Consider the following 16,502-nt stretch of genomic DNA (forward strand, 5'->3'; position numbering starts at 1 on the left):
GTGGAAATTCAATTGCTGTTGGAGCATCATGGCCTGGAGATTTTGTTTTTAACGGAAACATGGACTCGCCCGGACTGTGAGGTCGACTCGGGTGTGGCCTGTCCATCCGGTTATACATTTTGTCACAAGCCTAGACACAGTGGGAGAGGGGGGTATTGGGGTTATTTATAAGGACTCCTGGGATCTGGTTACCATCGATATCGATGAAATTGAAGGAATAGAACTTTTAGGATTCGCCATTAAAAATGTCCATGCGTATGTGCTGTTAGAGATTATATGCTATAGGCCCCCTGGGGGCTTCACAGGTCTGCAACAGCAGCTACTACTGGAGACCTTCACGAACTTGGTTGCTGTTCATCAGAGAGTGGTTATACTATGGGGATTTTAACCTTTGGATGAATGGTCCCCTTAATTCAGGTTATCTTAATATTCTCCAGTCGTGTGAGGGCCTTGGCCTTTTTCAGCAGGTGACTGAAGCAACCCATAAGAGAGGCCAAATACTTGATTTGATTTTTTCTGAAGAGCATCTTCTTACTATCACGGAACTCTTACCTTTGGTTTGGCCGGACCATTTTCTAATTAAATTTGCAGTGGAAATGGTCAAAAGGAACCTTCGAATGAGTGGGGTTAGAAAGAATTATGTTGGTCGTGACTGGAAGGGGCTCTTACGCAAGCGAGGCTCAGTCCCGCTGTTTGCGGTGGATAACTGTTTTTCAGCTACCAATTCAGTAGGCAAGAACTATTCCACTCTTTGCGTAAAGATCACAGCAGATTTGGATGTGGTGGCCCCGATGAAAAAGCACAGAACTAGAGGTAGGCCCTCGGAGCCTTGGTTCAATGGCATTTTAAAAACCATGAAATTGGAGTGTAAGCAGGCAGAGAAAAAATGGAGAAGGGGCTACGCTGATTTGGATAAACAAACATGGAAATCCAAGATTGTGTGTTATAAAAAGGAGATAATCAGGGTTAAGGCAGAATACTTTTCAAATATGATCCTTAATGCCCCCAATACTTCGAAAAGTATTTTTAATATTCTAAAGAATCTTACCAGCCCGGAATGTACAAAAAAGCAGATACCTCCCTCCCAGGAAATGTGTAACAACCTAGCTAACTTTTTTCATCTTAAGATCAAAGCTATTATCGCCGAATTAGGGGAGGAGAATGAGCATTTGATGCCTGTCACCTCTGACTCTGTGGGCAGTGGCAATATGGAGAAAGAGGTGAAGAACATTCTTATCGACCATCTAGATATTAATAGTGAAAATGCTTTAACCGGGTTTGGGTCTCCGACCATGGAGGAATTCTGTAAAGTAGCAAAGGGCATCTTATCTGGCCCCCCCTTAGATCCCGTCCCTCATAACATATGGAAGACCTTTGAGACAGAGCTGTTTCCTACTCTTAGGCAAATTTGTAATCAGTCCCTTAATAGCGGTGTAGTGACGCTGTAGTGGAAACAAGGTTTGGTAACTCCTGCTTAAAAAGGCCTCTTTGGATCCAGAATGTCCCAAAAACTATAAGCAAAGAGAGAGAGTTCTCCCAATTGATTTTAGGTCCAGAGGGGGGAGACAAAGACAAGCAACGTATGCGAAATACCTCTAATAGGGACCTATATTGCTTTTTACAAGGAGTAAATCCTAACAATATTCACAAAAAGGAGGATGTCAAAGAGAAAAGCTAACACTTCAAAGTATTATCAGAACATATATATATTTTTTTTTTAATTTATATTGATTTGAAAATATTTATACATCTGTACACTTCATTTTGTCATTTGGCATATTAGACAGAAGTTCATCATCATTCAAAATACAGTTTGTATAGTTGGGTAAAGTGCAAGTTGAGACAGTAATACGAAAGAAAATGTGCCCCTAACAGTCCCCAAAGAGACCCCAAAGGTGTACTAAGTAGATTACAATAGGAACCTAGATGTAATGGTTCTGCCAATTAGACATTATTGGTCTGTGTGAATGTCTTGGTTTCTCTGTATCCCGATTTCATGCTATCAGTACCAACCGCTCGCCAAGAATTCCAACCAGCCAAGTGATTTCTCAAGAAAGGTTAGGTTGCGTACTCCTAAATTTACCCAGAAAACCTCTGTGTCTCTCTGAATGGTAAAATACATCTTTTCACTGATCCCAAAGCAGCCTTAAAATTTTGTGACCTCTTGGGGAACTTGCCCAACTATGTCACAGGCTGCATACGATAATAGCCCGAAGGTACTGAGTGACAGCAATCTCGCCGAGTCACACCACAAAACACTGCACACCTACGTGATGCTGGTGTGCGGATGGACTGATGCATTTATGTCACCTCGGTAGAACCCATATTAGCTGATCTATATCTGTTGTTCCACACCTGATGCCATTATGGAACCCAGATTGCAGGGCAACTTCTGATCATAATAACCTTTGATGTTTTCTACTTCCACCCTTGGCCGCTCAGCTTGCCATGGCTGGGCTGTACGCTAGGCCTACTGGCGCCCGAGGGATGTAGTACTCTGACTTACATAACCGTCTCCATGTTGAGAAGGGAAGGGGGTGGGAGTGGATGGTTCAACCAGTTAGGGTGGGTTTAAAGTTGGATAGGGAAGTTTGTTGTTGTTTCTCTTCTTGCTGTGTTACTGCAGAGCACTTACATGTTCCCATCTCATGGCATTTACAATACTCCCTCGTGCATCCAATGTGTCCCATGCAAGCTTTAATGGCAGTCCTCACAACACCTTATACCAGGATCACAACCCTTAAATGCTTTACCTGGAATATTCGCTGGCTAAATGACCATCAGAAGGCCTGCCTTGAATTTGCTTTCGTTTGAAGACACCGCATTGACAACTTTTGTTTACAGGAACTCCACTTAACTAACGATAAAAACCTGTGACTGAAAACTGGTTGGCTTGGCTTGCGAAAACACAATGCTTGGTCTAGGACTGATTACTGGCTGGTCACAAAAGATGCAGTAGCCTGGACTGTTACAACCGAGCATTTCCCCAGAACACTCTCCGGCCTTGCTCCTGTCCTACAAGGGCTCGCTCTTCCCACTACACATGACTGGGCTCACACCTTTGAGACTTCCCACAAATGCCCTTCATGACCCAGTATTTAGTGACAAAGTCCGTTCAGATCTTGTGGGGTACTTCTCTCAAAACATTCAATCAGTGTCCTTAGCCACCACACCATGGGAGACGTTTAATGTGGTGATACAGGGTGCATGCACAGCCAAACAGGCTGAGTGTTGCAAGCAATCTGAACTAACTTGCCTAACCTGAAACAGACATCCTTTTGCCTGAGCTGGCCTTCTTTTTCTCAGGTGATAGTAATACTCTTGTCTCAATTAGGAAAAAGCATAGTGAATATGATCCAGAGGCAGCTTTGCAAAGGAACAGTGAGTTGGCACTATGGTGAAGGACTTCTCTGTAGAGTCCGGGCTAGTCATTATATCACAGAATTAGTGGATGACAAGCAAGTCTGTATACTGACCCCAAAGGCATCTGCCAAACTATGGCATCCTACTTTATGAACATTTATAGCTCAACAGAAAGCACATAACCGTGGACATATGAGTGAATTCCTTGACTGCATACAACTCATCTGGCTCAAGACCCATCAGAGGTATCTTGATGTCCCCTTTTCAGTTGAGGATATTATATAGGTGATACAGAGTATGCCCGGGGAAAGGGTTCCGGGGCTGGATGGCCTGACTACATCCTTTAATGAAGACTATGCACAGACCCTTGCCCCCCATTTACTGATGGGCTATGAGGAGGTGCTCCTGGTGGTAAGCATACTCCCCACACTGCGTGAAGCAGTATATGTAACCACCTTGAAAACAGGGAAGAAGCCCAATCAATGGGATTCCTATAGCCTATTTTTGATTATAAATGTTGGCAATAAAATTCACGCTAAATTGCTTGTGACTTGACTGATGTTGTTGCATAATTTGCAGACAATGTTGGTCCTCCTTTATGCCATTAAAGCGCTCGATTCTTTGGAATGGCTCTACTATTTCAGATTGCTGCAGCACCTTGGTGTTAGCCCCCACTTTGTCAACTAGATTAAACTCATATATACATTACCGATCAACAGATTCAGCATAAACTGCGAAGTAATGGCCCCTTTCCCTGTACGTAGGGAAACTAGTCAAGGGTGTCCCGTATCATCCATTCTTTTTGCAATTGCAATGGAACCCTTGGAGGCCCAACTGCTGCAACATCACTCACAGAAGGGACTTGCTTTTCATTGTAGAAGTATCCTAGTCTCTAATCTATGTAAGCAGATGAAGTCACTTTTATATGTACATGACCCACAGATTAATATATCCACTGTGATCTATGAAGTTATAAGATTTGGCGGCCATGCTGGCCTCTACATAAACTGGTCCAAATCGGGGCTTTTCCCACTTACTTCTTTGACTGATCATTTCGCCACTGAATACCACCTATGATGGGCTGAGGGATCAGTTCGCTACTTGGAACTGAGCACAAACCCAATTTGCACACATATGGATAGACCGTACGACCCCCTGCCTGTTACATTCTGCAATCTATTTACCTGTCCGCCGACCAAGAGCAGATATTGACACTGTAGCCTGCACGAGATCGGTGGAACAGACTGAGCCTCTGTCTTTACTCACCCAATATACCCCTAAATGGACACTCTCTGCTCCCAGCAGCAGGGGGCGATGGTGTGCACCGCCAGCCTACCCGGCTGCATTTCCTCAAAATGGGTGGCCTATACCCAGACAAACAATTTCTTTCTGTACAGCATGTACTCACTTTCCTGCAGCACACCTTACTTGATGTTTTCATTAAACACAGATTCCAAGCAGCCCTCTGCTCGATTCATGACACTTTCCCCAAAGACTCCACCACTCTCCATGTACTCGATATGTTGCTGACCAGCTCATCTCCTCATAAGCTGATCATGCGTATCTACACGACCATGCAGGAGAAATCACCTAAGTGTACTCCCAGGGCCCGATTCACAAAAGTAATCTGAGACAAAATCCTAACTTTACGACTTGGATTTTGTCTCAGTTAAAGTTAAGTTTGTCTTAAGTTTAACTTTAGACCAAAACGTAGGTTTAACTGAGACAAAATCCTAACTTTAGTACTCCTAAATGCCTTCTGTGAATACTGAAAGTCATAAAGTAAGGATTTTGTCCCAGATTACTTTTGTGAATCGAGCCCCCAGGGTTTATCTCTATCTGGGAGCAGAGATTGAATCCCCCTCTCACCGCACGACATTGGCTTTACTACAATTTGTTGACCAAAGCACTCTCCCCTAGTTACAGACTACATTTATTTCCCCCTCGAATCCTCCACAAAATGTACCACACCCCATTCAGATGCATTGTATGGGCTCTCTGAGAACACACAGTGTTACAGATGCAGAGCAGACAGTGCTTCATTTCTTCACTTAGCATGGGATTGCCCTGCAGTGGCCAACTTTTGGACTAGTGTGTATGACGCTATTGAAGCAATCACTGACTATTGCCCCCAAAAGACTCTCCTGATAGCCCTATTGGGCTATATAAATTAAGTCCCCAGTGAGGTCAGATGCCGAGCAGCAATGATTCTGCTTTTAGCAAAGCACACAGTGGTGATGCACTGTGGTCGCAATCCCGGCCCTCGGTTTAACAAATGGCTGTGTGATGTGATCTATTGCCAGGAACAACTTATTTATGATGCCTCAAGACTCTCGCTCGGTAGACTACTGGCTCCCCTTCTCCAACCATCTTGCCTCGCTCTTGGATCCTCCAATGGCCCAGAATGCTTCAGGCCCTCTACGCCCCTGAAGAGGCCCCAGAAAAACTACATAATCCGTGTCTACCTTGCTGTACACCCCAAGGTGAGATGGTCCCCAACCAACACAGGTCCTGTCCTGAACCCATTTGACTATTTGCTGCTTGCAGTTTAATATAAATGGTAATTGGGAACCTGAAGGAACCACTGAACTCTATCCTAACACTGATGGATGTTATCATAAACTGATTTAAGTCATGCAGCTAAAGTATTGCTCTGCATCTTTATTTTGTACTTTTATTTTGTATTAAGTTCTATAAGCATTCTGCAATCAGATTAAAAAAAAATGAAAAAAAATATTTTCTAGTGCAGTGTTGTCTGTTGCTTTGGAGTACCAGTTGACCTCTGCATAGGTCTATGTGATGCTGCAAACGAGACCTCAGAATCTTTACTGCTTAACAACTACTTTAACCCACCCACATGCGGATCAACGTTTGCGAGATATCTAACCCCCAGTAACACGATCCTCCATTACAGGCGCTTGACTAGTGCAGTCTACAAACTGTTCACTAATGGCATTACTTTAATGGTCTATTTTACATTTCTTTTTCTTTGACTGTTTAACTACCTTAATGCTGTGGGCCTCATTTATGAGGCCTTGCAACACATTTGCGCCATCGGTGCATCACTTTTTGTGACCTACCGGCGGAGTACAAAATGCACCATGTTGTGGCCTATATACAAAGTGACACATCTAGGGAGACAAATTACTTTGTAAACCCTGCACCACATTATACCTGTGCCAGGTATAAGGGTGGGGGTCCCCCGCAAAAAGCCTAGTTGAAGTGGTGCATTGAAATCTATGAGATTTTAGTGCGCCACTTCTAGGCCACCATTGCGTCAATATCTTACTCCTGCATCACAGCAGGCATAAGACTGATGCAGTGCTACATTCATAGCCCTCCCCCTGCATTGCTGGAGTTTCGTCACGCTTCCGACACAACTCCAGTAATGCGTCAGTTTTGCGCCGACAGATACGTCAGTAATACTGATGTATCTGTCATTCTTTTCAACATGACACGTCATACAGTAAATATGATGCATCCATCATGTCGCAAGAAGGGTGCAGTGAAAACTGTTGCATTGCTGTTTTCATGCAGCGATGCAACAGTTGCATGAATACCCCCCTGAATTTATTGATCTTTATTCTTTTGTCGACTGTTGCAACCTATACGAATCCTCATACATAGTTTGAGTAAATTTCTTTGCATAACATGTAAACTGCTCTCATTCCTAGCTAGTGCTATATAAACTTCAAAATACATAAATAAATATGTGGGTGTGTGTCTTTGTAGTGCATTGTGTATGACTGTGTGGGTATTTAGGGCCTTATTTATGAGGCCTTTCAACACTTTTGTCTGCCGGTGCGTCACTTTTTGTGACACACTGGCAGCGTAAAAAATGCATCATGTTTTGCCCTATTTACAAAATGATGCAACTAGGCAGATGCGTCACTTTATAATCCCCTGAGCCACATTATAGCTGTGCCAGGTATAATGTATGCAAGGTGGGGGTTCCCCCGCAAAAAGCCTGGTATAAGTGGTGCATTGAAATCTATGAGATTTCAGTGCGCCACTTATATGACGCTTTTGCGTTAATATCTTAAGCCTGCCTCTGAAGACTGATGCAGTGTTAAATTCATAGCCCTTACCCTGCATTGCTGGAGTTACATCACGCTTCTGACACAACTCCAGCAATTCGTCAGTTTTGCACCAACAGTTACGTCAGTAATACTGTTTTATCTGTCATTCCTTGAAACATGATGCGTCATACAGTAAATATGATGCATCTATCATGTCCCAAGGAGGGCGCAGTGAAAACTGTTGCATCGCTGTTTTCAGGCAGCGATGCAACTGTTTCTATAAATAAGCCCCTAAGTATCTGAACTAGCTCTAAAGAGATGAATTTACCCTGATTCTTTCTTCTCATTCCTAGTACTAATGGCAGCCCTCACATTCTCTTACTGGGTTCTACGTGTTAGGAGTCCCCTGCCCTGGTGTCCTTGTGTCAAGTGTTTGTCGGACTGGTGTGAAGAGTTAGGACTCCTGTGTTCCTCCCTATCTCTGTGCCTCCCTGGCCTTAATAAATGTATGGACTTTTGACAGGCAGAAACTTCCACCAGAACACAGAAGGCCCAGCACTGACAGGCAGTGGTATATCTGGGTCTGGTGACTTAGCGGACAAATGCATCCAATCCAGGGATCCGTGTTTGACCTCATCATTACAAGTTTAATTCTACCTCATCCTTTCAAGGTTGATAAAATGAGTATTGAGTTGGCTCATGAGAAAAATCTGTGATTTCTTACCAAGATACCCCAAAGAGTAAACATGCACCTTATGAATAAGCAGGTTAAGGTATGTCTTTCAAGGTGGCAGCCAATACCGGTCATCAGTTGTGGGCCTGACTTACGTAGCAACATCCCAATACAAAACTTTCCCACTCCCTCACTTCTTCAGCTTTGTACACCAGATTGGCATTACCAAGCTTGCACCTCATTGGCTCGCAAAGACAAATTTAGACGGAGCTGGTTTTTGCAGGTCTAATGTGCAGTGAGTATGTGGGACCATAGTAGATATAATTTTTATCCACTGCAGTCTGTTTTGTTTCTGGCTACCCCATTTACCCTCGGGAGTACAGACGTGCAGTCCTTTGGGAAGGGTACCACACCAAACCTCTCTACCAGACAGTCAGATTTTCTCCTGGTGCTCTTGTGAATTGTTCTGTCTGTCCTAACTTTTCGCCTGCCTATCCTGATGGAGGAGAGATTAGCGTGTGTGATCCTTCTCCATCATTACTTTACTCTGTACTGAATGAAATCAACGCTCACCATAGCAGATGGTAAGGAAATTTAGGACCCAATTCACAAAGGTAAACTTAGATATTTAGTCTAAACTTAGACGAAGCGTCAACGTTTACGACTTTGGGAATTCACAAAGGGCATTTCCGAGTACTATCTTTATGTCCGCACTCGAAACGAAGGTCCGCCCAAGTGCGGACATTAAGATGCTACTCGTAAATGCCCTTTGTGAATTCCTAAACTCGTAAACTTAGACGTTTGGTCTAAGTTTAGACCAAACGTCTACGTTTATTTGCATTTGTGAATCGGGCCCTTAATGCTTCCAAACAAAATCCGCTTCGCAAGAGCACTACAGACAAAGTAATGATCGGGCTCTATCCACTTTTCTGGGGAATTATTTTGCACACCCCCAGTTGAATTGTATGCTTAGTGTGAATTAGGTCCTTGGCTAAATTATTTTGTAGTTCCTAACTGGGCTTTCATGTACTTGCAACACAGCATCTTCCTTTCAGGCACATAAGTCAATGAAGTCAAACAGCTAAACAAAATAAGTAGATAACCCAGAACCAAAGAATAGATATGTGTTATACCCCAGATGACAACATTCAGCAAACTGAAGATAAAATAATGGGACATTGTCTACCCTGTTAGGTAAAATTATCATGCTCATTTCACAGAACATCATATTGTAGAAGGTGGGTAAATTGACCTGCTTAAGCTCAGGGGCCTTTCTGAAATGAACATATCAAACATATCAAATATACATTTTGGGGCACACGTTATAGGTCATCTCCTTCGCCAGCCTGGCCTGACTGCTGCTCGCCATGTTAAGAGAACACACTAGCCCCAAAGTGGGAATTTGATTCTGACAATCAAACCAAAAAAAACTAAAGACACCCCACACCCTGGAAAGTTTCTCCCAGAGCATTGGGGTTCATTATTTCTTTTTAACTTTGTGACCATGGGTTTTGACCTTCGATGATGGATGGAAAATACGACATCAGACCACCCGCTCTAAATAAGGCAGGGCGGCCAATGTTTGTGATCGAGTATCCTATGCACCAAACTCTCAATCAGGACTTTAGGCAGAAGTCAAATGTCTTTCCCATAAGTACAGAGTTAATTCTTGACTTTGCTTTATTTTAGCGATGGATGGTTTTATGTTAATTTGTATATTGTGGCGTTTTCTGGATTGCTGTAACATGTTTAAGAATAGTTACATACTGTTGTTTAACAGTGCGGGGGAGATTGATGTTTTGTGAAGTTGCTTCAGACAACTTGGAACGTTGGAGTCAAGTATGGTATGGTGTAATGTATACAATTGAAAGGAGTAGTGTAAAGTTGTATGGGGCTAAATTGTGACCAATATTGCATGCATGGTTATGGGAAGTTATATAGAGGGGTCTGCTGCAATACAGTGTTTAATGGGTGGTGGTGAACAGTACCTTGCCGTGTTGTAGTATGGTTTGGGGTAATGCAGTGTGCCATGGCGTGATAGTGTATAGTGGGTGTGGTAGATTTTTTGTAAGATGTGGAGTGGTATGTTGTGGTATGTTGTAAACTATGTAGAATGTTGTTGTTTCATGTGATAAGTTATGAGGGGCTGGAAGGTGTGATATGATGTGGTATGCTGAGGACTAGTGTGTCCAGTGGTAGGATGAGATTTACTGTGATGTAATATGTGATGCTGTGATAATTTTACATTGTACAGTGCCTTTTGGGGCTCGAGGTGTGTTGTGATATTTGATATTTTTGAGAGGGTTTGGTTTGTGCATATTGCCAGCGCTCTGTGTGCACTTTTTGGTTTGAAGTCGGCTTACGCAAGATTGCTGTAGCTGATGACTTCGAGGAACTGAAGATGACCATTGTTTTGTAGGCGGTGACGTCTTCGCACTTTGGATGAAAGTAGGCATGAATGGTCTTTCCTACAAGTGGCATATATAAAAAAGGCAAATGCTGTGGGCTGTATGTTGACTCAAATTAAGGTGTTGCTTCAAATCAAGGTGTTGACGTAAATCAAAGTAGCTCAACTTATCCCACAATTTCTACCGGAAGTAGAATTGTGGTTGGATGATGTTCTCATTGTGTGTATTAGAATTTGTGCATCCTTGTGTGAAGCATAATTTACATATACATATATATGTTCTCTTACCTCTCCCATAGATCTCGATGCCTGAATGAAACACTCCGATGCCCAATGTGGAGGTGTATTCATTGATCCAATACTGTGGAAGGAAAGGAGAAAGAAGATTGTCACTGGGGGATAATGTCTCAGACTTTTTCTGTGTATAAAATCTAAAAAAAAAATCCATTTTTTTCTGCTTTGATTAACATCATATGGGATCCATTTATTCACAAAGCAGACACAAAACCACTGAAGAGCTGAGGAATTAATTTGCTTTCTCAGCAAGTGGCCTCTCTTTTTATTATCGCGAAGACTCAACGTATTAAAATCATCTTATCATAAGCATCACAGTGGCACATAGTGAAAACATAGACATAGCAGGAGGTCTCCTTAAATGTCCTTGAATGTCAATTGAGCTTTTTCAAATGAATGGATATGATCCGAGCTAGTCACCAAGAAATATTCGATGAGAGTCAAGCACAATACATTATGTTTTAGCAAGGCAATGGTATGTCTTGCTGACCATGTGGCGGCTATTCACCTGCAACACCTATCTAGATTTGTGGTAATGATGTTGACGCCTCACAATCGTAGATTGTTGCAAAAAGTGATAGCAGAAACTTCAGTTATCACACTTATATATGTTACCAGTAGACTTTAAGAAGGTTACTTTCAAATGTTACAGCTTAAAAGAGTTATTCTAGGCATTTAAACTTGGACAATAAACATTGGTCATTCATTATGAAATCTAGATCTGGAGATGTTCACGGTGGGCTTTCCACTCAAGATTTATAGGGAATCAAATAGTGTAGTCCATTTCGAATCTGAGTCAGCAGGGCATTGAAAAGCCAATGTTTTGTGTCCCTCCTTGGACTATCTGTCAGTTTTATGACTGCTCCAAGATATCTAAAATAATTGATATACATTTCTTGTTGTGGCTGTAGCACTGCCTGCATATCTTCAGCTTGAAATTGGGAGCAAATTAAATGTAGCCAAGGCTGGTCTAAGGCCCCACACCCAAGCCATGGCTGATGCTCACAGAAGGGAGTAGATTGAAATGACTTAGGGGCATATGTAGGTAATTTTCGTTTAGCGATTCTCAAAGTGCGATTTTTAGGGAATCGCAATTAGAGAATCACAAAACGAAATGTAGGTAGGATTAGCAGTTTTTTTTGCGAATCCCACTTATTCCTTATTTGCGAATCGCAAATTGAGATTCGCAAATAAGAAATACCTTCTCATTCATTCCTATGGGCTAGAAGGCCCATAGGAATGAATGGGAAGACATTCTCAATTTGCGATTCTCAATTAGAGAATCGTAAATTGAGAATGCAATTTCAGGGTTGTAAGGGTGTCAATAGGACACGCTTTTGCACCCCTGAAATTAACGTGGGCACATGTGACGCACATACAAGGCCTAAGGACATGTATGTGACCTACATGGCACTTTGAAAAATGCCAAAAAGTGCAATTTTCAAAGAAATTGCAAAATACTACCATCCTGAAGTTGGTGGTATTTTGCGATTCCTTAAGCCAAAATTTGCACAACTTGGGTGCTTCCTACATTGCATTTAAGGAATTGCAATTTGCGATTCCTTAAATGCAATAGCAAAATAAGGAATCGCTAATTTTGCGATTCCTTATTTTGAATGTGGTTTTTGTGTACTACATAGCACACTGCCCTAATTGCAATCGCAAATTTCAGCATTTGCGAGCGCAATTAGGCTTCCTACATATGACCCTTGATTCTGACCAGAACAACACTTTTCACAAAGGTGATCCTCAGTGCTGGCTCAAGAAATGCAAGATATTTTTGGGCAGTCAAAATTGATAGTTGCAGTTTAATAACACTTCGGATATGTGGTTAGATACCGTGATCATATAATCGCACCAGGCCCCTTAATATTGCTCTAGAATATACCAGGAAGTACAACATGTTGGTTTTAGCTGTATTCAGGACAGGTATGCTTGCCTTCACCCAGCAAAGTACAATTCACTCAGTATGCAATTAGGGCAATATCAGACAGTAAACTATGGAGTCATACTTTAACGTATGTACTTTACACCTATATTGTTTACAATTTGATATTTGAATGTTACCTGGAATTATCCCAAGAGGTGACTGCATAGCTTGTTTTTAAGTCAATATGTATGGTTCAAATGAATTCACAAGAATTGTCCTACTTCAGTAGAGAGCAACACATTGCTTGTGACAAACTAAAGACTGTCACAGGAGTAAGTGTCACCATGCACTGCATTTACCATGATACATTGGGGCAAATTGAGAGCTGTGATGAGGTGCAGGGTACTCTCACCCTCTTTTTGTTTAAAAGGGCTCCCTAAAGCTAATGAGCTGACGAGCTCTGGGTGCTGCACCTGTGCCCAGTGAGTGGTACAAAGACCTGAGAAGAGACTGGGCAGCATTTCCCGCCCCCCCAAAATCCTGAAACACGCATCCAGAGATGCACAGCACCGCCGCACCTACAAGAGTGATAAACTAAAGACTGTCACTGAAGTAAGTGTCATCGTGCACTGCATTTACCATGATGCTTGGGGGCAAACTGAGTGCAGGGGTGTGAGAGAGCGTGCTCTGCTCCCACCCTCTTTTTGCAATATTAGAACATTGGAATATGTATATTATTATTACTTAAAGGTAATTTGCTTCCTTTTCTCTCCCTCTCTTTCTGTTTCTCTCCACCTCTCTCTCTGCCAGTCTCTCTTTACTCCCATCCTCCTCTACAGACATAAAAACGCAGCTTCCTGGATCTCTTGGGAGCACAATAATATTGCAAGTCATTTTGTACTAAGAGACGTTTGTGCCCTAAAAGAGCTGCCCCCCTGGCAGCACGCTATTAGTCAAATAAAACCCATTTTAATTCTAAACGTTCATACACCGCCTCATTTCAAACTGGGAACAATTTGTTTAATTGGGGCTTCTGATAGAAACTGTGCTGCAGAGCAGCGGCCTCGGAAAGAGAGGCATTATAAGAGGCACTTTGGATTGAAATATGTTCCTGTGGGGGCTCCCCCTCTCCACTTGCAGCAACATCTATTGAGTCTCTGATATGAGCTAAAAGAACACATCAGAAACACCTAGAGGTACTCTGAAGTCGTGGTAAAAGAAGTTAGGCTCTGGTGTACTATTTACTGGTTGCAAAATCCTGGCCACAATTTGCCATCAGTATTTTTGCGACCAGTAAAAATGTACTAATAGATCTGTTCTTAAAAATCTGAAACGTGGGAATCGGAATCCGACCGTCACAGGAATTGTGGCCTGCTGGGGTCAACAGACCACCATGTCTGTGATTGGTCCTAATTAAAAAAAATATTTAATGCAGCTCATTTTCCTTAAAGGGCTGTTTAAAAAAAATGTTTTAAAAACTTTTATAAGAATAGGCTGTGGACCAATGGTCCACGGCCTACCCGATGGACCACTGCCTAATCCCCAAAAATGTTTTTTTGACCATTTACAAAAGGGGACTTCCTGTTTGCCAATGGGTTGCAGCGACATTTCAGTAGTGGGCGAAATATAATGTTTTGTGATCGGATTTCAGTTGCAAAAGATAAATACGTACCTTAAGAAATGGGTGTTTGGGAGGGGAGCCCTAAACAAACCCCTTCCAAATACTTATTTGGTATGGATTCCTAAAAACCTTTTTTAATTGGTTTAGCACATTTGAATTTTTTTTTACTTATGACAAAGCCGTCTATTGACCGAATCGCAGGTTTGCACCAGTAAATGCATTTGTACATCTGGCCCTTAATTTGGAAAAGGGAAATGTCCACACAGGGTTGTAGCCAGGAGGAGGGATCATAACAAACAAAAAAATAGTAAAGAGAATGTTCACAAGCGTTGTTGAACCGGGTAAGAGGTCACCATCTTCTACATTCATGGATGCTTTTGAAAATAAGTTGCTAAGTGTGATTAGGTTTTTCTCACAGGCTGACGGGGCTGGACATGTGTCAGTCACGCGCCAGGTGACCATACGGGTATTTGCAGGAGCACCTGCTGTTTACCTTTTATAATACTGACGCTGCCCCAACTCTAGTTAACTTTCAGAGACGCAGGCCTGTCGGCAAATCTCTCTGTGTTGAGGCAGGTGATGATGTCGGCAGCTCGCTTAACTAGAAAGAGGGTTCGGTGGGATAATACACCCATTGCCAGGATCTGTGGTTGGCCTGATTGTCGCAGCCTTACATCTTCACTCTTTCATTCTCCTGGGGGTAATAAAATTAGCTCCTTTGAGTTGGGTAACAAGAAGCATCCATTATACAGCACAAAGCAACCCCCAGGGGTGAAGCAGTGATTTATAAATACACCTTATACTGCTCCATCCCTCCAACTCCCAGTGATTGAGGCAAAACAATTATCTGCCAAGCATTGATTTTTGTTCAAAAGAGAAGTGCATCGGCCTCCATTCACCAGAACACATCAGTTCCAGACACTGTTTTCTGTTAAACAAATCACTGTTGGCAGGTGTGCTGATCAAATAGGTTCACTTGAAAACAACCATGACTGCAGCTCCCAGAAGTCATTGATTGGGTAAAATAAATGAAAGCCTAGGACTAAAAACAACGAGCCCTGGTAGCAGGTGTGACTCCTCCGCTAAGGCGGATGAGCATCGATCCACTGCTCTGGGTGCAGAAGAAAGGAATAATAATATGATAATAATCCTGTTATTATCATTTTATTTTTCAATACGTGGCTAAATTAAGGCTGCGGTGGGATCACAAGGGGGGGGAGTGGTTTGCACTCACTATGTGTGCATGACTGTTTGGCCGGCCCAAGAGGGCCGGTCAAACAATCATGCGCAATGTTCTTTTTCGAACATTATCCCTTAACATGCGTGTCGGGCTGTTATCAGGCTGCTGACGAACTGGGAACAAGAAAGAAACAATCTTTTACTGGGATAGGAACACTACAAGATGTGATGCAATACTTTTTCCACCATACATTCAAGCCCTGAAGAAGTCTCTCAGTAGACCAAACGCATTGGCTATGCTTTATGGAATTTTGGAGTGAATCCTTTGATGAAAAAATTAAGTGAAAACTGCATTTGAAAACATATACCACAGGAGTTGGACAATTCTTCTTTATTGTGCTGATAATTTGTGGACTGCAATATGACAAAGTAATATCTGTATACAAGAGTGCTGACAAAGTAATATCTGTATACAAGAGTGCTGACAAAGTAATATCTGTATACAAGAGTGCTGACAAAGTAATATCTGTATACAAGAGTGCTAAAACCTCTTTGCAGTGAAACAAACATGCGCAATATACAACTTCCCCACCAGGCTGTATTACATGCCCAAGCTCCCATTCCCCGTCTCAGCGCCGAACCATGGCGCCCAGACCAATCACAACGCTGCATGCAGCATTATTATTGGCTGTGGGGAGGAGGCCTGTGTCCTGTCTACCTCTACCGAAGCTGAAGAGTAGGTGGCGTGGGAAAGGACTGAAGCGAGGGAGAGACAGCAGCCGGAGAAAGGTGTGTTTCCCCCGGTGTCTCTACCAGCAAACTAACCAATGTTTCACAGCATACCCCATTAATGGCAAGCTAGGCCTGGGCTTTAGTCAAACTGCCCTAGCCCGCTAGTACATCTAAATATTTATATATTAATTCAGGGAGGGTAAGACGTTTTACAGCGCTTTGAATCCTTGTTACATACAAAGCTTTATCAAACTATGGTGTATTTTTGAGGTTATCATCTAGGGGTCTGAAAAGTTGGTCAACTAGGGAGGGATATGTGCCACATTTTCAGGAAAATTGATTCC

The 16,502-nt window shown here is 42.5% G+C and overlaps 1 protein-coding gene across 1 annotated transcript in view; it reads right to left on the reverse strand.

The window, feature by feature from the left end:
• The window catches only part of LOC147689710 (deubiquitinase DESI2-like), a 304,893-nt gene that overhangs the window by 75,881 nt on the left and 212,510 nt on the right, over positions 1-16,502 (reverse strand). Inside the window, exon 2 of the mRNA XM_086937190.1 lies at positions 10,751-10,823. Coding sequence (XP_086793316.1) covers positions 10,751-10,823 — 73 coding nt within the window. The remainder of the gene's footprint in view (positions 1-10,750; positions 10,824-16,502) is intronic.

Source organism: Lissotriton vulgaris, chromosome 9 (assembly GCF_964263255.1).
Source record: "Lissotriton vulgaris chromosome 9, aLisVul1.2, whole genome shotgun sequence".
Taxonomy (NCBI): domain Eukaryota; kingdom Metazoa; phylum Chordata; class Amphibia; order Caudata; family Salamandridae; genus Lissotriton; species Lissotriton vulgaris.